This window comes from Plecotus auritus, assembly GCF_963455305.1.
Source record: "Plecotus auritus genome assembly, chromosome: 9".
NCBI lineage: Eukaryota > Metazoa > Chordata > Mammalia > Chiroptera > Vespertilionidae > Plecotus > Plecotus auritus.
The window spans coordinates 38,178,018-38,202,431 of NC_137783.1; the positions used below are offsets into that span (position 1 = coordinate 38,178,018).

Here is a 24,414-nt window from a genome sequence, read left to right on the forward strand (position 1 = left end):
CACTTTTGGTTTATTAATGAGTGTAATAATGAAAGTGCGAGTTGTTGAAAAGAATCAATGGGTGTTTTTATTTAAGGCATAGTAGGAATGGTACAATGCCTGTGAATGCATCATTGTTGCTGAAGGCCTGACGCGTCCACACTTGCCTCTGATTGGCTTAAATCAAATGGGTCCAAGCACTTCATAAAAATGTCTTTGTCAGCCTGCTTTTGCTTCCAAACCTATTCATCTCTGTCAGTTTTTAATATCAGTACCAGGCTCCTGGCCATAGTCCATTAGTACTGTACTTAATTGCTCATGTTACAGCTGATCACCAATATAAAAAGCATTAATGTTTCCCCATCGTGAGACCATTGCTATGTAGATGTCTCAAACTCAGCAAAGCTTATGAAGTGTGGTTATTCTGGACATTTCTTGCTCAGGATTTATAGATAAAAGTTACTGTAGATGATAATGCAAAGAAAAATAGCCACCTCTCCTGGGCAGGAACCTTTGAAGGGGAATATTTTCTTCCTTATTCAACCCTTTATTTAAGGTGCTCCCAAATGCTTGCTTCCATCAGCCAAGGAACAGAAAGGGAAATGATTACTTCCATGGAATTCTCTTAGTTTGATTTTCTGGAACAGTTATTCACTTTAAAGGCTTTGTTTTCACATGCAGATTTGTTTTCTTTCTAAATGTTTTTGAGCACGTGCAAGGGGGAAAAGATCTTTACACAGAATATCAGATTACTGGTTTTGATTTTCCTGAATAAATTACATGGTCTGTTTCTGTAGGGCACATGAAGTTGTTATTAGGGATTGAAAAAGAAGCATCAAGGCGAAAGCACTTTATGCTGTGTTTTTCTGAGTATTTCGAGAATCAAAATCATAAGCAAAGTATTTGTTTGGGGGGAGGGGGGAGGGTGAGCAATTACATTTCACCTTCTTGCAGACTTCGTGCCCAATTTCAAATTCTAACCTTTTGCTCTTCCCGTAAGCATTCCTCGGGCAAGACTATCCTGCTGCATGGCTCAGGCGGCTTCCTTTGCAGTGACTTGGGGTGAGCTGTACCCAAGCCAGATGCATTCACGCAGAGTCCGGGTGACAGTCAGCTGGAGCTTCGGCCTTTTTTCTCTCAAGTTGCAAGGCCGGGTGTGGGAGGTTTGTGTTTTGAGGGAGATAAGTGTGTGCTTTAAGATACATGCCAAAAATATATCAGGTTCCAAGGAATTCAGCTAATTATATTGTGGGAAAAGGCCAGGGGAAAGTAAGGTGAGTTATAATCCTGTTCGTGTCTGTTCATGTCCAGGACGTTGGTGTGTTCTTGCTCATTTTGACACCCTTGAAGTTAATCGATGCACAATGCAGAAAGTCCCAGGCGGGATGGCAGCCTTTTAGATTTGAGAGGTCCCCGAGCCATCTTCTAGGCCAGTGTTGCCCAGTGAGGTTTTCTGACCCGTCTGTGAACTGTTGGCTACTAGGCCATGGTGAGCCAAGCACAGCGACAGCAAATAAGCATCGATACACTTAGGGAGCCACCTGCCATAATAACTTTGTGTCTGTTGGATATAATAAAAAAGTGAGGCATGTATTTTGCATGCCTGTTTAAATATTGCCTTCTTCCAGTAATTCATTTTGATGGTGTTTTATGAAAGTGTCGGTAGACAACAGATGGGACATTTAGGAAACTAGTCCTTCACCCAGGGCATTGGGGAAGTATTGCTCTGCACCAGTGGTCACAAGCTCAGGTGTGTACAGGAGCAGGTAGCGTAGGTAGTGTAGGTGGCCAGCTGGGAAAGTGGGAACCTGGCACAGACAACCCAGGCCAGGGAGGCCCGGTAGGATCAGCCAACACTCTTGCCTCAGGCGGATACAGTCTCTCTGCTTCCAGACCTTCCTTGTTTTGGGCATAATCTTTATGAAAAATCATCTGACTTGCAAATATTGGTCCCAGTATTTCTGAAAAGATTTTACATAAGCTAAACTAAACATGCCCCTGGGCAAAATGTAGCCTGCAGGCGGCCAAGTTCTGTACCGCACGAATCGAATCCAGTCTCAGCATCTACGCCCTGCCCTGCCCTGGGAGGGCAGGAAGAAGTGCCACCGTTGGAGGCGCTCTCCATCTAAACACTTCCAGGTGCTGAGCTCCACGCCCTCTGTGGCTTCCCATGGACCCCACTCTGCTTTTCGGGGCTGCCTCGTTCTGCTGCTCCCTCTTCTAGGTGAGGTGCCGCCGTATGCTTGGCAAAGCTCCTCTCTCATATCAGGTCTTCCTGTTCCATTCAGCCAAGCCTCAGAACAGGATCTGGGGATTGAACCATCTTGGCTTGCTCTCATGTAGATGCCTCCAGTTTGTGTCCCTTGGAATACCTGAAGCCGGTCCAGATGTGGTCAGTAGTACTTTCTGGGACAGTGTGGGCAGTGTCGGCCTATCAGTGTAGCCTATGATGACGTTTGACATTGGTAAGAAGCCCTGTCTCGGTGGCCAGTTTTTCTTGGGCAGGCTAGATTTGCCTTTTGGGGTTGTTGCTGTCCTCGAGGGGCAGTGGTGACACTTGCACATCAATCATGTGCAAAACACTTGCAGGGATGATGAAAACATATGAACCGAAGAGTTTAGACAAGGACTGGCAAGCAATGAGGAGGTGCCCATGCTACCACATTCATGGCAGAGGCGACCAAGGGAACACAGTGCTGCTTCCCAGGAGATGAAGCTCTGTCTCAGAATTCTTCCCTATGCGGCACCCCCAGCCCTACTCCCAGCACACTGCAGCTATGAGGTACTGTACTCTTGGCTTACCTCGCTTATCATATGATCCTACTCATAGTCCACACTTACATGAAAGGGATTTTAATATGTAGGTAAAGACCTTAGGTAAGTAACAGATACAAATAATAAGTTCAACATGGATCAAAGAGAGAATTTCCAACTGGAATGAGCAGTCTTTCAGAAGCATCCAGATGGGAACTGGATCTTAAAGAGATTAGGTTAGAACTTGAGATAGATCATCATAAGTTGTCTAAAGTAATTCAGTTGTAAGAATTCAAGAAGAGTCAAACTTTGAGGGCAAGGACCATGTGATATTGTTTCCTTGAGGACCCCCCTACCCCCAGTGCACCCAGTACAGCATCATAAACATATCAGGGACTCAAGAATTAGGGGTTGAATGAATTAAATAAAATCCAAACAAAAAATGACAGTTTCACCCTGGCCAGTTTGACTTAGTGGTTAGAGCATTGGCCCACAGACTGAGGGTCTCAGGTTCAATTCCGGTCAAGGGCATGTGCCTTGGTTTCAGGCTTAATCCCCGGCCCCAGTCAGGGCACCTATCGATATGTCTCTCTCTATCTCTCCCTATCCCCTCCACTCTCTCTAAAAAATCAGTGGAAAATATGCTCAGGTAAGGATTAACAACAACAAAAAAGGACGGTTTTCGCTAAGAAATGTGTGAAGAGGTAGGAGCTAGGTGGTGGGGAGGGGCTGTCAGGAGAGATCTAAGGTGAATTTCCAAACTGGAAACACCAAAGACAGTTTCCTTCTCCATGTCTTTTAACTCTCTTGCCCCGAGGTCCAGCCGGTAGATCATGCCCCATCCTAACCCGTGGTGGAGTTGACCAGTTGTGGACTTGCATTTCCTTTCTAAACACTATCTTGGTAAAGGGGCTCTAGCCAGTGGGCTCTGTGTTAGTCACCTCTATGCAACACTGCCACCCAGGTACTCTCATCTCCCCTTTCCCCAAACCCACAGAAGGCCTCCTGGCCCTTATCAATGACCAGCAGCCAGGAATCCTAAGACCAGGTGCTGGGATTTAGGCTGAGGCTGTGCTCCTGCTCTCCCATCTCCACCTCCCCTCACTTGTCCTTCCGAGGGACCCGAGTTGAGTGGGTATAAGCACCCTAAGCCTGGAGTAGCTTCTTATCGCCTTTAAAGAATTCCCCCCTAAAGGACAGTCAGGTAATTTCATAAGCAAGAGCCTCCCTCCGAATCACTCAGCATGCCTAACATGCTCTGATAACTTTCCAATGCCTGGATATTTCTAGAAACTTTTCAAAAGGAAAACAAAACCCTTGCCAAGCCCTGGAGTAGAAAAACTGGTTTCAGTTTAAAAAAATAAATAAATAAACAACAGCTTTGAAAAAAAAATCTCTATTTAAAAATTCTTAAATTTGTCTCGAAATGCAAGTTGTAATTAATAGAAGTTGGAGTTTACACAGTTGAGTGTAAAAACACCCTCAGGCACAAGCTAATCAAGTGTGTATGTCATGCTGTAAACTACAGCAAGTTCTTTGTTTGACCCAAAAAAAAGAAATTAGCTTGCCAAACAGCAGTTTTTCTTTGTCAAGCTCCTTCATTGTCTCATTTTTGTTTTCGCTCTATCTCTCCCACCCCACTCCCCTTTGAACCTTGCTGTTGTATTTAAGAAACTTTGCAGGTCCATGTCTTATTGATAGTTTTCATCAAGCATGAATTTAAATTTGAGAATAGATTAGGTGTCTTAGCCCCATTTCTTTTTGATAAATAACAAGAGGTTTCTACTTATGATTTTTCTGTCCTCGGGGCTTTATCATTAAGATTAAATAACTGTACTCTCAAGCATGCCACTGCACAAACATCTTTTCAATTATGTGAGTAACAGATGCCTTCACAAAGGAACTATTGAAAATTCGGAAAGCATGTTCCCAAAAAGAAAGGAGGGGAAAAAGTATCAGATGACAAAAGAATGTAATTGTTTACCATTAAAGTATATCCCTAACTCTTCCACTGAAAGCCTCTTGGGACGTTTTGTTTTTGTGCAAGTTATTACAAAGTTTGATCAAAATAATAAATGTTTGGGGGAATTGTTGAGCATTTCAGCAGCTCTGGAACTCATGGTATCTCACATGCATGGGACTTACATGCCATAACTGTTTGCCTGTTTTGACATATAGACACTGCCTGCCTTCACTTGCGCGGTGCACATGCTGCAAACATTGTAGATATATTTGTCCATTATTCTTGACATGATGTTCATCTGCTCTTCAAATGGACCCGTGCAGCGTGATTCTGAGTTAGCCGTTGTTTTCTTATTGAGAAGAATAATTGCTGCCATCTCGGCTGGCTGGCATCGTGGAGGGAGGGCTGGGTCTGTTTATGATCCATGCCCTCTGTTGTGAGCCTGTATTTTAATCCCTGGGGCATAAAGTCAGCCTTTTTTATATCCATTCGAACTTTTCTTCAGTGTGGTCTTGGCATGAAAGACCTGGAGGTAACCTCCATTTACACACTCTTAGGAGTGGCAGGGGGCATCCTAGAAGCAGAGCCACCGAGGGGCTTCCAGTCTAGCTGGGGAGACAATGGGAACCCCAGACTTGGTAAGATGAAGTGCTCCAGGCTGGTGTTCCTGGGGGATATGGCTCTTGAGATTCTCTTACCATCCAACATCAAGTTGGGCCTGAGCCAACGAGGGTTACTACCTTTTGGAGGGCTGTGGCCCTTTGTAAAAGCATGAGTATGCCCAATGCCCAAGCCATAGCTTTGTTGTAGGGGTGGCCCTTTGTTTCCACATAGGTGCTGCCTTTGAGGAAAGGAGTGCTCACTCTGAGTTCTTAGAGAGTTCTCTTAATCCATGTGTGATCACCTCAGTATCTCCCGTGTCGGCGCTTCTGTGACCTTGCTGAGATGAAGGCGCTCAGACTAGCCGAGGCAGGCAGGTCTGTGTTTGCTCTCCAGTTTTGGCATTTAGTAGCTGCATGCCTTTGACTCGTCATTTAGTCATTTCACTTTGAACCTCCGTTTCTTCATCCATGAAATGAGGATAAAATAATATGCCTGTGGACATTTCCTTTGGTAAGGGTTGGAGTTAAGACATACTAAGTGCCTGGTGTTGATAGGAACTTACTACATGATGGCTGCTGTTGATATTGTAATGCCTAACCAATACGTAAGAGCAGTCTGAAGTTTTTCTCCCCTCCCTTCCACCTCACCTCGCATCCAGGCCTCCGCAGCCCATGTGACTCCAATTCAAGGGACCCTTTGTCCCTGAGCTGCCTCTTTCACTCTACACCTTTGTGAGAGTCAAACCGCCACCTTGCTGGGTCCTGGCACCATGGCCCTTCCTTTCCTCTCTTTGCTAAGTTCGGGTCACAGTCGCTCCAGGACCGTGGAGGTAGGTGTCAGAATCATCAATAGGCCTAAGAAACAAGTCTGCCTCCACTTCCAGGGGCACATGGCATTAACGCCTTGAAAAGGTTTTCTTGTTCCTCTTCGGCTGCCTTTTGAGCAAGTAAGGAAGCCCCTGGTGAGCAGGGCATTTTCCCAGAGCAGAGCTTTGCTGAAGACAAGTGTCCATGTTCTGTGGTTGATAGCCATGGGTATCTTGGCATAGAATACAAATGATGCTATTTATACCTACTTTCTTTGTAAAAAGCTTGCTACAGTTTACCCTTGGTAGCTCATGGGCGAGCCAAGTCTTTTGCACAGAATCCATGTTGCATTCTCGCACCATTTTCTTGGCGAACACTAACTTATTCCCCTCTGCCCCCCAAATATTCTGTTCCCAGTCACCAGCAGATCTTCAGGCCTGGATTTTTTTTTATTTATTTGTTTGTTTGTTTGTTTGTTTATTTTACTGGTTTGATACTGTAAGAGTACCTATGAAGTAACTAGGGTGAGGTTCAAATACAACTCTAAAGATCTCCCCTTACTTTCCCCCACTCTCCAGATTGAATCAGTTCCAGAACATTATTAAAATATCATTTTTCAGAGCTCTATAAATAGATGGATTCTCATTTCTCCTCTTAAGTACTGTTTGCTAAATGTTTTGGCCCAAAAGTTCAGTCATTCCACGCCAGCATTAATCAATACAGGAGACATTAGCGGTTACTCGCTCATATGAGATTTGACATTAGTTTTCCTCTGCCCTCGGGGAAGGGAGGGGAATGTTGCCTAATAAAGATGAAGGGTCTTTTCTTCTTTTGTATGAAATGCAAATGTTGAGGACATGGATGGTATACATTTCTCAAAAGCCAAGCAATGCTGCTGCTTTTTGTTGAGAAAGAGAGGAAAGGCCTCGGAGGATTTTAGAATTTGTAAATATAAAATTATCTGGCTCAGCGTTTAAAAAAATAATAAAAGGGAGAAAGAGTTGGCAGGTTGCCAGATTACTTACATTACAGTAATAGATTTGCTGACCCCTGACTTCTGCTGTAGAGAAATGTATTGAATTTTTCATAATATCAGATGAGGCAGATCTAAAATCCTAGTACACTGAGCACCATTATTTAACTTGAGATTTAACAAAGCTGAAATCTTTACAAACCAGCAATTTCATGTATGATGATAATTTAGTGGCTCAGACGCCAATAAATCAAGGTTATAATGCCATTGATTTGTTCATTTTAATTTGGGTTGATTTTAAGTTGTCTTTATTTAAAAAAGAAAGCAAAGGAAGCAGGAGAAAAAAATCTTGCTTTTCACAGTGACTGAATTTAATAAGAATCTCCTTGATAGCAAAAGGGTCCCCTACTGTTTCTGCTTTGGGGTGGAAAATGTTATTCTTGTATTATTCCTAGGGAAAAAAATCTCATGCTGCTACAAATCTTATGTCTATGGCAAGATGTTATTTTTTAATACAGGATGGCTTACCTATTTCAGATCCATTAATGGCATCATAAATAAGCATTTTGCTAATCTGAAATGTGAAATCTGGATAATAATAAAGACCCATTTATCTGCCCAGCTTTCAATCCTCAGACTAGATGTAGATCATGGGGGGATCTTTCTAATGAATATATTGCTCCTTTCCCCATTACTTCCACCAACCTCAGACGCAGCCTGCATTCTCAGCGTTGCAGTCCATGGAAAAGATTTCTCCTGTGTAATGAGTTCTTGGGGGCTGAGGTGCATTTTTGTTTTTATCTGTGCAGTTTGGAGACTGATTGAATCTGTGTTGTACTACAAATGTCTGAGGAATAATCATCTGCAAGGCACAGGCATGTTGCATTATACTGAATTCTTTATATAGTACAAACCTCCCCAGCTTCCTGCATTGGGCAATGTTGACCTTCTATTGGCTAACCTGTTTTTAATGCTATCGTATGTATGTTAAACGTTTACATGTTCAGAAACTTATAATAGCTTCCCTCCCTTATACTGTAAAAACCTCTAATAATCAGATGATAAGATCACATCCTGTGGGGTAATTGTATTGTACCCTGACAGGATGACTGAAAAACATCCAGTGAAAATCGCAGCAAACGGAAATCCCTACATGAACAGCAATTGTTTGGGTGCCGTGCGAGACCGTACCCTGTTCTTCAGGGGCTTAGCTGGTCATATTTCTACTTGTTTCCTTTTAGCTGCTGCCTTTCTTGTTTTATTTTGGGAGCCTTTTTTTCACTGAGCCACTATAATTATCTTTCAGTGATTTAGAACGGAAAAAAAACACACACTCAATTGACCTTTATACATACACACATTCTCTCTCTCTCCCTCCCTCTCTCTCTCTCTCTCTCCACACACACACACACACACACACACACACACACACACTCCCTTTGAAAGCCTTGAACAAGCAGGGCTTATGTTTGGATTCAGTTTTACCTTAGTCATGCCTCTTTCCAGATACAAGAAACATTTAATTCCAGATTTCCTGCTTCTGGCTTTAGGCCTTTGACCAGCAAAGTGAAATGTATTTTTTACTGCTGTCGGCCAGCCAGCTGCTGAGTTGAGTGAAGAGGGGGGGAAAAAAAGAAAAGAAAAAAGAAATGAAATGGAAATGTTGCCCTGCCTCTTGAACTTGCAAAATTGTATAAGGAAATTACAGTCTCCTTAGCACCCATCTAGAGAGCTGGGCTGGCCCAGGACTGTCAGCACTGGAGGTGAGGGGTCCTTTGGGGCCCACCTTGGGTGTCTCTTCCACCCAAGTCTCTGCTTCTCCTGAACCCCCTTCCCCACACTCAGAGGTAATGTTGTCATCCTTCTCACAGGAGAGGGTGTCCATGGTGTCACTATCTCAGTTGGAGAATGGAATCGGGAGAAGGGTGGTAACCATTGGAATAGCCAGACTTCAGTGCTCCTTGGAGTCCCATGGCAACCAAACAAAAGCAAAACAAACCTATCTGCCCCAACAATAAAAATACGCTTTCATTGAAGTCAATTTAAAACATTCTTTCCAATTTAAAACATTCCATGCATTTTGCTCCCGGATAAAAATCCCCCACTTGCCGATGTCGAAGGGGATAAAGTCCCTGGCAGGACCATGCAGATAAAAGGAACCGGGGAGAATGGTGGGACTTTACAGGTGAGACAAATAAATTCAAGTATGAACAAGATGGCTTTTTCCCCTCTCTTCTTCTGCTTAGTTTTGCTTTTTATTATATAAACATTAACTGTAATATTACAGTGGGAAGCAGGTATTTGGCAGCCATGTATTATTTTAGTAAGTCTACATGGAGAGAACAGTTTCCAGTTTTAGCAGCTGTAACATGTTTAAACTCAGTTTGTAATGGGATCTGAAGATAACTATTCCCCATGGGCTGTGTTGATCTTCATGGCTGGCCCACTGCCAGATGTAGGGCTCAAAACTGTTATTCACGCCTCCTTGCACATACCTTGTCCGAGCATGCTCAGTAAATGAAATTTGTTCCTAATATGCTATAAATTGGGATTTGTTTTTCCCATCATCTGCATGGTATTTTATTAAAGAGTGAAATCTTATGATCACAAATGTCCCCATGTCTATACTCGCAAACCCGAATGGTTGTGTATGTTTAAGTAGTTGAGATCCAAATTACGTAGTTAGAAACCAATTTCAGGATCGCCAACAAATATCCACACCAAAGAAGTTTCTGCCTGGGAGTCTTAGTTTAAAAATAATTAGGGTTCCTGATATTTGAACAGATTTATGTTGTTTATAAGCCAAGTACATTTTCTTCATTGAGTCAACTTGTCTTATTTAAAACAAATTATGGTTGCTGTATTAAAGTTCATATTTTTAAGGCTGAGTCTTGTATTAATCCCACAGTGAGTCATTAATCATACCAAATGCATTATAAGAACTTTAATCACTGAAGTTGAAACTGAGATTGTAATGCAATCCATCCCTTTTAATTACATCAGCTATTTTTCCCTTTCAGATCAAGAGCTACGGCGCAAAGGGGAAACAGATTAAAACTAGAGCCGTTTGATGTTTCTCTTTTTAGAGCAATTTTATGTACTTTGTATAAAAAGTTATGTAATTAAAATGCTTGAATTTTTCAGCCTTCTGATTTTTACGGCCGGAGTGGTCTGTCCACCTTCCTTCTTACTGGGGCCCTCTTTTACTTGGCACCCCTAAACCGCACAGCCTGCTGCGGTCACCTCCCCCTCCATACCTCCTCCCCCTGCCCCCCAGAGCTGCTGTGTGAGACAGCTGTCTCTCAGCCACGCTGTGCTAGCCTCCCATTAAGGTCTTTAGCTTAAGTGTCTGGTCTATATTTTGGCACGACAAAAATATAAACTTTGGAGATGGGCAAAAGTGGTTCAAACGCCACCTCTATTAATTGGTGTGACTCAGGAAAATTCTTTAAGCTTTTGGCGCCTCTGTTGTCTCATCAGTTAACAATAATAATAGTAATCATTTTTATTATTGGTATGTTTATAATAAATAATATGGTAATTTACTCCCTAGGGATATTATGGAGATTACATGAAATGATATATATTATGTACCTAGGGCAGATACTAGTACATACTAGAATATAAGCCTCATGAGGTCGGGCGTTGAATCTTTTGTTTGCTGGTATATCTTAGTGCCTAGAGCAGTGGTTCTCAACCTTTCTAATGCCGCGACCCTTTCATACAGTTCCTCCTGTTGTGGTGACCCCCAACCATAAAATTATTTTCGTTGCTACTTCATAACTGTAATTTTGCTGCTGTTATGAATCGTAATGTAAATATCTGTGTTTTCCGATGGTCTTAGGCTCTACAGCAGCGGTTCTCAACCTTTCTAATGTCGCGACCCACAGGTTGAGAACCGCTAGCAGGGTCGCCTAAGACTATCGGAAAACACAGATATTTACATTACGATTCCTAACAGTAGCAAGATTACAGTTATGAAGTAGCAACGAAAATAATTTTATGGTTGGGGGTCACCACAACAGGAGGAACTGTATGAAAGGGTTGCGGCATTAGAAAGGTTGAGAACCACTGGCCTAGAGCAATGTCTGGCACATAGTCAGTGCTCAATAAATAGTTGTTGGCAGAAGGATGAGTAAACAGCAGCTATTGTTATTGTTGCTATTATTGTTGTGATGTTGTTGCTGGCACTTGGCCGGGTCCCATGGACAGCGATGATGATGTAAATTTGGATGCTTCCACCATCATCCTTGGTGTATAGATTTACAGAACCAGAAAGCAGTCTTGCAAAGAAGTATGTAAGTCACTAGGCTCGAGTTTTGAGTAGGGAGGTAACTGTGGAGTAACTTTCTAGAAAAGCATTGGTGTCACTGGAAATAAAGTCTCACAATAAATTGCTTGTATTGAGAAAAGAAAATAAACCATAACATGGATGCTAATGGAATTGCCTGATTAATCATCCCCTGATTGATCATGTCTCCTGATATCCTTTTAGATTAATCCTGCCATATGAAAGGTTTATTAAAGGAGAGGAAGACAAGCCCCTGCCTCCAATCAAACCTCGGAAACAGGAGAACAGTTCACAGGAAAACGAGAACAAAGCAAAAGTATCAGGAACCAAACGCATCAAACATGAAATCCCCAAGAGCAAGAAAGAAAAAGAGAATGCCCCGAAGCCCCAGGATGCCTCAGAGGTGAGTCAGTCTCCTCCCCAGACATACCACCAGGACGTGCCCCGCCTCAGGGTTTCCTGAACCCTGCACCCACAGCTGAGACCTGCACCCACAGCTGAGACCTGCACCCACAGCTGTGACCCTACACAGTTGCAGTGCTACACTGAGAAATCAAATCATCTCAGCTTCACAATTCCCTCAGTAGTGAACCTTTCCGCTTGTTCCAGGGCTGAAAGGCAGTCCATGGTACTGAATGGGATAGGCCAGTGGTGGGCAAACCGTGGCTCACGAGCTGCAGTTTGCCGCTCTGTTGACTAATGAGTTTGCCGACCACTGTCCTATACTACCCTTTACCTCTTTGCACACAATATGCCACAATTGCCTAATCCTCACAGCTTCCAACTACACGGTAACATTTAGTCTAGTCCAGTGGTCGGCAAACTCATTAGTCAACAGAGCCGCGGTTTGCCTACCACTGGGATAGGCCAACGATAGGATCCAGAAAGATGCGAGCATCCCGTAGAAAACGGATAGCGTCCGCCGACTTTGAGAGAGAAGGAGCCAGAGCTGCAGCTCTGTGAAGCCAGGGGACTCCAACATGAAAGATAGGGCTTTGTTGTTTCACAGCCAGGCTATCCGAGGAGGTGGTGTGACTTTAAAAGTGCTCCGTGGGGCCTAGTAGGCAGGGCCATTGAAATTGATGTGCTGTGTCTCTGCAGGATGGACCTGGAAACTTTAGGGATGCCTTTGTCTCCGTAATGGACCTGTATGCAGCAGCCTTGGGTTGAGACCAGTTTAGAAACATCTTAAGTACATATTATTTATGGGGGAATTTTGAAATGGTTCCTCTGAAACCATTATTATCTCTCATGTTAACAGGTAGTTTCTGAACCTTTTAAAACAAGCCCCAGCTACCTGCAGCCCCCCACAGTTCCTTGGTAGAAGCCATTAATGTCAGCATACAGCCAGTCATGGAGGCTGATCTGGGCTCTGTTTCAACATGAATAATAAAAACCCTGCTGCCCATAAAAAAACAAAACAAAAAAAAAAAACTTAGCAGCCACATTTGGAGACAGCATGTTCTAAGATTCAACCCCAGAGGGAATTTTGTTGCTGATATTAAACACCTCCTAAAAAATCAAGTTTATAATGAACACATAAGAGACTCCCTAATTAAACACTGGTTTAAAACACACACAACACAACACCACAATCTCTTACCTAGAATTCAATGTACCCCACTGAATCCTGTGTAAGAAGATAGTATTAATACGAAGATGAAATTTGATTTTTGTTTCACAATCATTTTAAGCTCTAGAAATTAAAAAGGTTGCGGGGGGCGGGGGGGAGGGGAGAGGTGATGCAGAGATTTCTAAATATCTGCAAGCTTGCAACACAAATAGCCAAAAGCAAAGAAATTCCAAGTGAAGGCTTGTATTCCATTCTTCCTTTGCCCTGTTGGCCTGGTGATTAATTATGGGTTTTGGATCAGTGAGTTCTATTAGATACCATATGTACAGCATTGCCAAAGCACCAGGGGGCAAACTGAGGACCAAGAGGCCAGCTGACCTCTGAACGGCTCCACTTTGGGGACGAAGTTTAAAATGGTTGGTTTGTAAATTGTGGGAGGAATCCTCAGCCCATGCCCTGAGCCCACCAGCTGAGGGGATGACCACTGGCAGGTGTGGAGCCAGATGTCCTGCAGACCATAGAAACCCTTCAAGCCTTTGTCCTATAGGTCCCAACAGTTCCCTTCAGGGAGCTGTTAGTGTCTTGAGTATCAAAGATTATTATGATCAAGTTATCTAAACTACCTGGAATCTGCCCGGGCCGGTGTGGCTCAGTTGGTTGAGCATCATCCCAAGCACCAAGAGGCTGCCAGTTCAATTCCTGGTCAGGGCACGTGCAGGAGGCAGCTGATCAATGTTTCTCTCTCCCTTCTTTTCTTTCTAAAATCAATTTTAAAAAAAACTTGTTAAACTACCTGGAATCTCATACCCTCTTCAAGGTTGACCTTTATAAGTAAGAATTGTTCCCCACCTCCAACATAAATCCATGTTATTGTCCAGGTATATTTCTTCCCACTAATTTGGAGCTTTGGGTCAGGATTTTATTGTTGTCATTGTTTTAATTGTTTTTCATTTTTGATGTTTTCAATATAAAGTAGTGAACTCAGTAGAGACAGGAGTGCTTATAATGCCCTCCTCGCCCTAGCCAGTTTGGCTCAGTGGGTAGAGCGTCAGCCTGTGGACCAAAGGATCCTGGGTTCGATTCCGGGCAAAGGCACATACCTCAGTTGCAGGCTCCTCCCCAGCCCGGGCCCTGGTTGGGGTGCGTGCAGGAGGTAACCAATCCATGTGTTTCTCTCACATCAATGTTTCTCTCTGTCTTTCCCTCTCTCTTCCACTGTCTCTGAAAAATCAATGGAAAAATATCCTTGGGTGAGGATTAACTAACTAACTAAATAAATAAATAAATAAAGCCCTTCTTGTCAAACCTGATATCCTCAGGTAATTGGATTGGATTGCAAGTTGCCTGGTGGGAAGATACCACTTAACATACTAAGGGCAGATCAGAAAATTCCATCCTTTACCTTTTTCTGTCTAGCTTTCAAAGACCTCCAAAACCTGTTTTACAATGAAAAGCATGGAACTCCATGTAACTGAAGGCCTAGGTCATAGAAAGTTCTTTGGAACTGAGTGTGATGTTGTTAATGTAGAACAAGTAATGATAGTTGTACTGAAAAGGCAACTACTAGTACAAAAAAATGAAAAATGGCACACAAAGGTTCTTAGGTATAACACATATCTGAAAAAACAGGGATATCTTTAAATGGACTTAAGGAGAAATATTGATTAAATGGATGTGATTCCTTAAAACTTTTATCCCTATGCATCCCTATACCAGCATCCCCAATCTTACCCGAAAATGCTACTGTGGTCAAAACTTCTTTTCTTAACAAAGGAAAACAATGTTCATGGAGATGAGATTGGGGTGGGGTGGCGGGGCCAAAGACCAGTTCAATACAACAGTTTTGGGACTATTCTCCACTAAGACATGTCAGGACAGAATGACAGAAGTTTTAAAAGAGCTTGTCCGTTAGCTGGGTCACAGATGGAAAGTTAAAATGACCTTCAAAGGTCAAAGTTTGCACAGCTACATAAAGCAATGAATGGGTCGAATTGTGCCCGCAACTTCTGTGAATAGGGACACATAAAGAGCATCCATCTCATTGACCACAATTAATTTCAATGAACAGAGAAGCTGTATTTGTGCTGGCGCTCACTGCCTGAATTTTGACAACTTCATTTTCAACTTTCATGGAAATGTAGCTTGCTGCAGCCTAGAAGGACTTAGAGCCCTCCTGTCCCTCAGGTAGTCAGGCCGATGTTGCATCTCCATCATCTTTCAATACTTCAGCTTATCTGCATGTCACATGGCACTGAGTAGAAATTAAAAACACTTAAGCATCACTGATTTTATGCCTCCAATTGGACACATTAGGACAAGATACACTCTGTCAAAGAACGGCAGGGAGTGTCGGTGAGTTTGTTGATTGTTTGTTGACATGGAGGTGGTTAGATATTTGAAAGAGAGATGCTTAAAAAAAAATCTTTCTCCAAAGTGTCATAAAGCACAACATGTAATTTAAAACCCATTTGGATAATTGACTGATTTGACAAGAAGACAACCTCAGAATTAAACTATATATTAGACTCAAGGAGTGATATGATTGTATACCATCAGTACATAACACTTTGATATTTTGATAAGTGTCTCATAAGGGACTAAAGTGAATATGCATATTTCTCCTAATGTTTTTGTAATTTAGATTTCTTTGTTTAGAGCTATGATCAGGGAGTGATAAAGCTTTACAGAAACTATGTGAACTGATTGACAAGCCTGTTTTCAAGAAAAACTGCTACGTGTAATATTCTATTTCATAGCAAAATGTGTCAATACCCTTGGCTTCCTTCTGACTGTCTTGCAATATTTTACCAGGTTTCTTCAGAGCAAGAGAAGGAGCAAGAACCTTTAAACCAGAAGAGCATCCCCGAGCCTCTCCCCGCAGCAGACGTGAAGAAGAAAATGGAAGGGTACCAGGATTTTGCAGCCAGGCCCCTGGTGTCTACAGCAGACCCAGAGAAGGAGAACAAAGCAGATCAAGGTGCCAACAGTGAGAAGATGGCAGAGGAGGCAGGAGAAAAGGGGCCCTCTCCTCCACTCCCGAGTGCCTCTTTGGCCACCGACAGGGACCCGGGGGCTAGCAAACAGCCTCTCACCTCTCCCAGTGCTCTGGTCGACTCAAAACCAGAACCCAAGCCCTGCTGTTTTACAGAGAGCCCTGAAAGTGAACCCCAAGACACAACCTTCCCTGGCTTCCCCACCACGCAGCCACCGCTGGCAAACCAGAGCGAGATGGACGATGACAAAGTACCCGCAATGGCAGATTACATCGCCAACTGCACTGTGAAGGTGGACCAGCTGGGCAGCGACGACATCCACAATGCGCTGAAGCAGACCCCGAAGGTCCTAGTGGTCCAGTCATTCGACATGTTCAAGGACAAAGACCTGACGGGGCCCATGAATGAGAACCACGGACTCAATTACACCCCCCTGCTCTACTCAAGGGGCAACCCGGGCATCATGTCCCCGCTGGCCAAGAAAAAGCTTTTGTCCCAAGTGAGTGGGGCCAGCCTCTCCAGCAGCTACCCCTACGGCTCCCCACCCCCTTTGATCAGCAAAAAGAAGCTGATCGCCAGGGACGAACTGTGCTCGGGTCTGGCCCAGGCCCACCACGGCCAAAGCACTGACCACACGGCAGTCAGCCGGCCCTCGGTGATTCAGCACGTGCAGAGCTTCAGGAGCAAGCCCTCCGAGGACAGGAAGAGCATCAGTGACATCTTTAAGCATGACAAGCTGAGTCGATCGGATCCCCACCGCTGCAGCTTCTCCAAGCATCACCTCAGCCCCCTTGCCGACTCCTATGTCCTGAAGCAAGAAATCCAGGAGGGCAAGGAGAAACTATTGGAGAAGAGGGCGCTCCCCCACTCCCACATGCCCAGCTTCCTGGCCGACTTCTACTCCTCCCCGCATCTCCACAGCCTCTACAGACACACCGAGCACCATCTTCACAACGAACAGTCCTCCAAGTACCCGTGCAGGGACATGTACAGGGAATCGGAAAACAGTTCTTTTTCTTCCCACAAACACCAAGAAAAGCTCCATGGAAACTATCTCTCGTCTCTACACCTGCAAGACAAAAAGTCAGCCACAGCCGAAGCCACCACGGATGACCAGCCGACGGACCTGAGCCTTCCCAAGAACCCGCACAAACCCACCGGCAAGGTCCTGGGCCTGGCCCATGCGGCCCCGGGGCCCCAGGAAAGCAAAGGCGTCTCCCAGTTCCAGGTCATAAACAGCCACAGTCGAGACTGTCACCCCAAGGCCTGCCGGGTATCCCCCATGACCATGTCGGCTCCTAAAAAATACCCTGAGGCGCTCTCAAGATCGGCAAAACCCCACCACGTGAGACTGGAGAATTTCAGGAAGATGGAAGGCATGGTCCACCCCATCCTGCACCGGAAAATGAGCCCTCAGAACATTGGGGCAGCGCGCCCCATAAAGCGCAGCCTGGAGGACTTGGACCTGGTGATCGCTGGGAAAAAGGCCCGGGCAGTGTCTCCCTTGGACCCAGCCAAGGAGGTCTCTGGGAAGGAGAAGGCCTGTGAGCAGGAGAGTGAAGGCAGCAAGGCAGCGCACGGTGGGCGTTCTGGGGGCGCGTCGGAAGGCCACAAGCTGCCCCTCTCGTCCCCTATCTTCCCAGGTTTGTATTCTGGGAGCCTGTGTAACTCGGGCCTCAACTCCAGGCTCCCAGCAGGGTATTCTCACTCTCTGCAGTACTTGAAAAACCAGACTGTGCTTTCCCCACTCATGCAGCCCCTGGCTTTCCACTCGCTTGTGATGCAAAGAGGAATTTTCACGTCGCCGACCAATTCTCAGCAGCTGTACAGACACTTGGCTGCGGCCACACCTGTAGGAAGTTCGTACGGGGACCTTTTGCACAACAGCATTTACCCTTTAGCTGCTATAAACCCTCAAGCTGCCTTTCCATCTTCTCAGCTGTCATCCGTACACCCCAGTACAAAACTGTAAGGCCGGCTCTGCCCAGCATCCCACAAGGCGTGGCTAAAAGATCTTCACTCCTCAGTCCTGGGGTGATGGCTTGTAGAATTAGAAGTCTGTATTTCTTCTAATCTGGGGGTAAGATCCGTTCCAGCCGAAGCGGCCGAGAGGGGAGGTGAACAGACCTGATTTTTCTGGGACGACACCAGCCTTGGTTGGTCAGTCTTGAGTCCCTTGCAACACAGATGCCCTCGCACCCCAGATGGTTCACTTCGCATGGGGCTCTCGTGGAGGGGTTTATGCATATCCAGGAAGAACTTAGAGGACCCCATCTGAGTTCCGATGGTCAGGAAACAATCTGGGCAAAAAGGGGCAGGCATTTCAAAGAAAGGGGCAAAGAAGACTGGCAGACATGCCAAGCGAGGCCCCTGTTTTCATAAAACTCCAAGGTTCAATCAATGCAATGTATAGTGAAACTTCAATAGATCTTTCCTTTTGACACTATTGAACAATCCAGAGAAGTAAACACTGTTAAATTGACTGTATATATTTGCTTCTTAAAACTACCCGTATCACTGTTTTGCTCACCTAATTTATATACAGGTAGTTCCATTTTCTCCCAGTTCCTTCTTGTCTTTTTTTTTTTTTTTTTAATTAAACAGTATCGCTTTTGTTTGCAGGTCTTTTGTTTTATTTTTTGTTTTATTCTGTTTAAGACTGACTGACTATCCTAGTTTTTGATGTGTGTTTGTAATCCTCTTCCCCCCCCCCCCCCCATCTTATCATTTTGAGCAGCTTTGGGTGGTAAAGTTAATTGTTTACAAATTGAAGCAACTGATTCTAGTGGAACAAATGAGAAAGAAACAGATGAGCACACCATAGTGCAAAGAACGTTCCTTTGCAGATTCGCAACTTATGGACTTTGTTCCTCATTAATGGCATAGTTGAAAGAGCTTATACACTGCTTACCCGACCAAATGCTTTGCTTTGAAGTATGGGGTTATGTGAACATATCAAGCATTGTACTTACCTTATCTAGGCTGTGAAACTGTCCTACATACCAGAGGAATCATAAAAACAAAAACCTCACTGGCAGCAAGCTGCTGAATAACAGCAGAGTCTAGAGGACATATTTGTGGGCTGCACAGATATTTTAGGAATTTCAGAAATTACAACAGGAGCCAAAATGATTTACATTGGTGTTGGCCCTGGTCCCTTTAAGCAGGCCGGGAAAGGGGGTTGGGAAGAGGATGGAACTCGACTCTCCAAAGAAAATGAGCAGCTGGAGGCCTGTGCTCCAGGTACCTTCCCTGGGCCCTGGCCTTCGGAGTAATAGGTAATCACGTTGCCTTCAGCATACTGGTTTTTGATGTTTCCAAGAAGACCCTGCCAGGCCACATCTTTGGGGATAATTGGCGTACTGGATTACCCATGTCAAAAGAAAGTCATCCTCTTTGGGTTTCCTGGGCGTGAGTTTTCTATATAAGCACTCACTTGCGGTGGTTGGTGTCATATTTGTAACCACCTGGCAATAGAGCCCGCTTTATCGTTTGTTTCAGTGTTGGAAAGAAATGGTCAAGCTGTTCAAGCAGTCAAAAGATGTGGAGAATGTATCTTGTCATTCTTGCCACTTTATTCAATTTGCTGCCAAGATGTCACATCAAGGTGGATGCATTTCCTAAGTGTGTTCAAGGTCGATCGACACAGAGCCTAATTTTCTTCTCAAGTCCCATCCCTGCTGATAGGAATGCTTTGATGAACTCCCCAGCCAACCCTCCCCTCCCCAACACTACTAATAGACATTAGAACCATAGTTAACCAAGTCTTTTACCTCTGAGATATTTAATTCTATGAAAATTGATGACAATTTTCAACCTCTAGGTAACTCGACTGCAAAATAATCAAAACTGGTAAACAATGAAACTGCGGCTCTTAACCGAAGCCATGCATGCCGTGCATTTGTATTGAAATGTCTCCATGATACGAAGCCAAATATTCAGTGTAACATACTTACTATCCAAAGGTGGAAACAAAAAGAATGTAGAGACCTAGTGTTAAGAGTTCCATTTGCTTCAATTAATTATTTACCTTCCTGTGGAATAATATATATATATATATATATATATTTAATAGAACCATAGATAGACTAGTAGAATTTAGATTATAAATGTGTGAGTGCAGATTATCCTGCTATTGCACAAGATAGAGGGGGGGGGGGGAAGAATCTCAATTCCAGCTGGCAAAGCGCTAGCCAGGACCGATCTAAGAAAGTTGCACTAGATTGGATGGTCACAGAATCAGAGGATATGGAAGATAGAGCAAACTCCAGTGTTTCTGCAGCAGACCCGGGCTAGATCAGACGTGGTTTCAATGAGTTTGTTTCTCTAAGAAAATGGGGAGCCGTCTGTCCCTGGTGGAGCTCACCTATCCATTTGGAATATGGGCCATTTGTTTTCCCCACTGGGATGATTTCAGTCTGGTTTCATCATGTTGGAATTTGATCACACCATTTTCAAACAATGTTAACATAGTCCAGCTTTTGTTTTTCTCATCTCTTCCAAGAGGAGACTCACTGTTTCTGTCTAAGGAAGCTCATACCCTCGGCAAAACATCAGGACAAATAAAGAGAAATGGGGGCATACATTCCCAACAGAAGCAGTGTGTTATTTGTTTTAAAACTCCGAACAGAGATCTTGGAAATATTTCAAAAAGACCATTGAATTCTTCATTGGCTGAGAAGTACATTTTAAAAAGTCTTAAATGGGGCTTTGTTTGCATTGTTTGAGTTCAAGGGGCCTTATTATTGAATGGAATTGCACAAGCCTTTCTTTGTGCAATCAAACCATTGTTATTGGTAGTTCTGTAAAGGAAACTGTGGAATCTAATTGGCAGTGGAGTCATAAATCTATTTACTGAGTGTGGCTTCCAAGAAATGTTGCAATTCAAAATGCACTAACTCCCTGATTTACTGGAGATTTGAAGATTCTAAATAATGTTGTTTTTTTAAAGCCTTTCCATGCAACTTCTGGCAACTCAACATAAAAAAAAAAAAAGAAAAAATAACCCAACCGAGTTTTAGAATTAAGTATTCTCCTACTAAGTGATTGGAACTTGTAATATTTGCCACAGGACTGACTTATTTATTTTCTAGCTAGAAGCTCTTAAGTTCACTTGTTTATCAGGGCATATACAGAAGGGTTTGTGAAAACTCAATGTTGACTTTACAACTTTCTGACCTGGTGCATGAATTCTCAAGTACTGTATTTCACTGTGTTGGTGTGTCTGATGGAAATTTCGAGGTGATCCCACAAAAATATTTTATGTAGTGTGCCTTCAAAGAGAACCATTTATTTCTCTTCACTTGTGTCCCACAAAGTCACATTTGGTGGTGGTCAGCCAAGTCCCATCTGGTCCAGTTTTACTCTGTTCCCAATTTTAAAGAAAAATGGGAACAAGTTTGCCCTCGTGAGACCCACACCATTGCAATGATTATCTTGAGCACTTAAATTCCAGTGTTGGCTGTTGATGTGTTTGATATTCTGCTTGTCTCCCCATGGTTGAAATATGTCTGAAGAATAGCAGCATAATCTCTATTGGCTGTTTATACTTTTTTAAATTTTCCTGTGTTGTAAATATTGTATACTTTTGGTGATCCCAGCTATGTAACCTCTGCTCTGTAAGGTGATTATTTGTATATAGCAACATGGCCCAGTGATATTATATAGTTTCCCAATGGAGAGGTTATTGAGTAACCTTTGCATTAGTTTAAACACTACCAGAAGAATGCTGAGCCAACTATAAACACTCAATTTTGTATGTTTTCCAAATTGTACTTATTACTGCTTTTGATACTGTATTACGTGCCAATAGTTTCCCAATCACATAGCAGGCAAGAGATATTTTGTACTTTTTGATCCACTGTAATATTTAATAAAAAATGTTACTATCTGTTTCCTTTTGGGTCTGAGTGATCTGTCACTTCTTCCTGGGGAGCCCGATGGCCTTCCCAGAGTCCTTCTACCCCATTGTCTCCAAATTGGATAATAGCAATAATAATAATGGTGATGATGGGGTCTGTAGTTTGTTGAGAACCTACTGATGTGGAGAGGTAAATCAACTTGCCCCAGATAACCTGATAACAAATTGTCAGAGTCAGCATTTGAACCCAGGGCTCTTTGGTCTGTGACTTCCTTTGTATACCATACTCCTGACAGATAACAAAAATCATTATTTATTCAGTCAACAAAGATTTACTCACATCTCCATTGCCAGGCATAGTAGCTGGGAATACAATGGTGAGTGAAAGATGAATATTGTCTCTGGAGTTTATAAATCTTATGGGAAAGAGAGCTAACCAAATAGTCACCCATATAAATAGAAAACCTCAGCCTGACCTAGTTCCGGGGGAGAGGAGTGTGATGACTAAAGTGTCACATGAAGAGGAAGTGGTGATGAAACTGATAAATGAAGGATGAGTATCAGTTGACCAGATAAGAGGGAATTGGGGAAGACTAATCCAAGCACAGGTACCACATGTGCAGAGACCCTGAGGCAGAAACATGAGGCTTATTACAGGAATCAAAGAAAAAGCCTGTGTGACAAAAGCATAATTACAAGGTCCAGGGAGTGAGGTGGAGGTAAGGTTAGAGAGTGTAGCAGGGGAGAGCCAGGTATGCTCCAATAGGTATGTCTTCTTAATTCTAAGCAAAAAAGAGGTTTAAGCAGGGAGGTGGCCTGTTGAAATTTGTCTCTATGTTTCTCCCTGGCTGCTGTATGAAGGCAGGTGGGGAGCAATCTAACACCAAGATGGTCATTTTAAATAAGGTAGTAGAATGGGAGCGTAGACACATTTCAGAGGTGCTTGGAAGGACAGAGGACCAGACTTGGTGATGGATTAAGTGGGTCATTAGATGGATACTCGGGAAGGATTGAAAAACTGGGGAAAAAGCATATTCTGACCTCCGGTGATGATACACAAAAGACTTCTGGATTCCTTCCCTTAATCCTCTTCATCCAGACTTCCCCTGGGTTTCCCTCAGCTGATTATTAGTTGAAATGAGGTGTTCACAAAGTAGCACCCTGCGTGCTCTCTTCTTAATGTGTCCCAGTGACTGGAGGAGGAAGAGGTGGACAGACTTTGATGAGTGTGTTGGTTTACAGCCCACACCATCTAGGCAGGAGGGACTTTGAAGAGACAGATGAAAATAAGCCACTATCAAGCATGTCACACAACTGGGGTGAGGAGGGGAACACATTTTGATAAATGACACAAAACTCTTACTGTGGCTGAGTCCCTTAGGAACCCTGCCCACCCTCAGGCCAGCAGGAGTTGCAGCAACATGTTAGGGGTCCCACCCTCTTCTTGTTGGCTGTCATTCCTTTGTTAATCCAAACACACCCAGCACAGGAAGAACCCCTGGCCCCATGGTCTCCTTGCTCTCATTCTGATTCATGTGTATTTCACCATATCATTGCATTGCTGTGAATACATCAAAAAGAGTGTTCTTCCATCTATGACACATTCAGCATATAGAGATCTGATACTTGAATCATACACAACAGGAAACATAATGATAAGTTATCTATTTTTACCAGGCCTAACTGGCAAATAGTGTGGGGGAAAAGGGTGCTTTTGCTAAAGATGTCACTTATAGTGCAAAGGCAAGGAAAATGCCCAGTGATTTACTATAGGAAAGTGGCCAAAGTTGACAAATGTTTCAGGGCTGATAGTGACCAGGAAAGGGGTGATCATTTACATCAACAAGTTGTAAATGGCAGGAGGGGGAAGGGCGGTGAGTGACCTCTGGCCAGGAATAATGCGAAAGAAAGCGTATTCTTCAAGATTGACTTAGGGAGTATAGAAAATGGCATTAATTTGGGCCTTGCTAATTCAGAATTCCTGAATTTTGGAATCTCCAGGGTAATTTCTGAGATAAAAAACAAACACATTTGTTTAACCTTCTTAAAAGAACAAACTATTTTAATCATGCTAGCCATAACCATGAGCATTCAACCAGCCCAGCAAGGACAAGGTGATCTGCTACCTGAGGCAAGCATACAGAAACGACTACCACTTCAATTAGTGTTGAAACTTCCTCCAGAACAGAGCTATCCAGTGGAACTTCCTGAGATGGTGGAAATGTTCTATCATTCAAAGTTTCCCAACACTGTAGCTACTAGAAAATGTGGCTGTTGAGCCCTTGAAATGTGTCTAGTGTGATGAAGGAACTAACTTTAATTCTATTAAATTTTTATTCATTTAAATGTAAATAGTTACAGGTGGCTAATAGTTACTATATTGAACAGCAAAGATCCAGAAGTTCCTATTGGCCAATGTGTGTATACAGATAGACTCAGTTACAGATGGGTCAATACCTGCACATAGACTTTAACATAAACAATAAGGCAGGCAACATCGTGTCTTCTTGCCAAAACTTCATTAATCGATTAGGGGTGACTATAGATTTAACACTATTTTTCACTCAGGATTTACACATCATGGGCATTTAAGTACTAACTAAACAAACAAATAACTCA

General features: G+C 43.4%; 1 protein-coding gene across 3 annotated transcripts in view; it reads left to right on the top strand.

The window, feature by feature from the left end:
- The window catches only part of ARID5B (AT-rich interaction domain 5B), a 176,901-nt gene extending 158,348 nt beyond the window's left edge, over positions 1-18,553 (top strand). For all 3 annotated transcript variants that reach the window (XM_080641939.1, XM_080641940.1, XM_080641941.1), the window contains 2 exons: positions 11,574-11,772; positions 15,754-18,553. In XM_080641939.1, coding sequence (XP_080498065.1) covers positions 11,574-11,772; positions 15,754-17,907 — 2,353 coding nt within the window. In that variant the 3' untranslated portion in view covers positions 17,908-18,553. The remainder of the gene's footprint in view (positions 1-11,573; positions 11,773-15,753) is intronic.
- Positions 18,554-24,414: the final 5,861 nt, after the last annotated feature.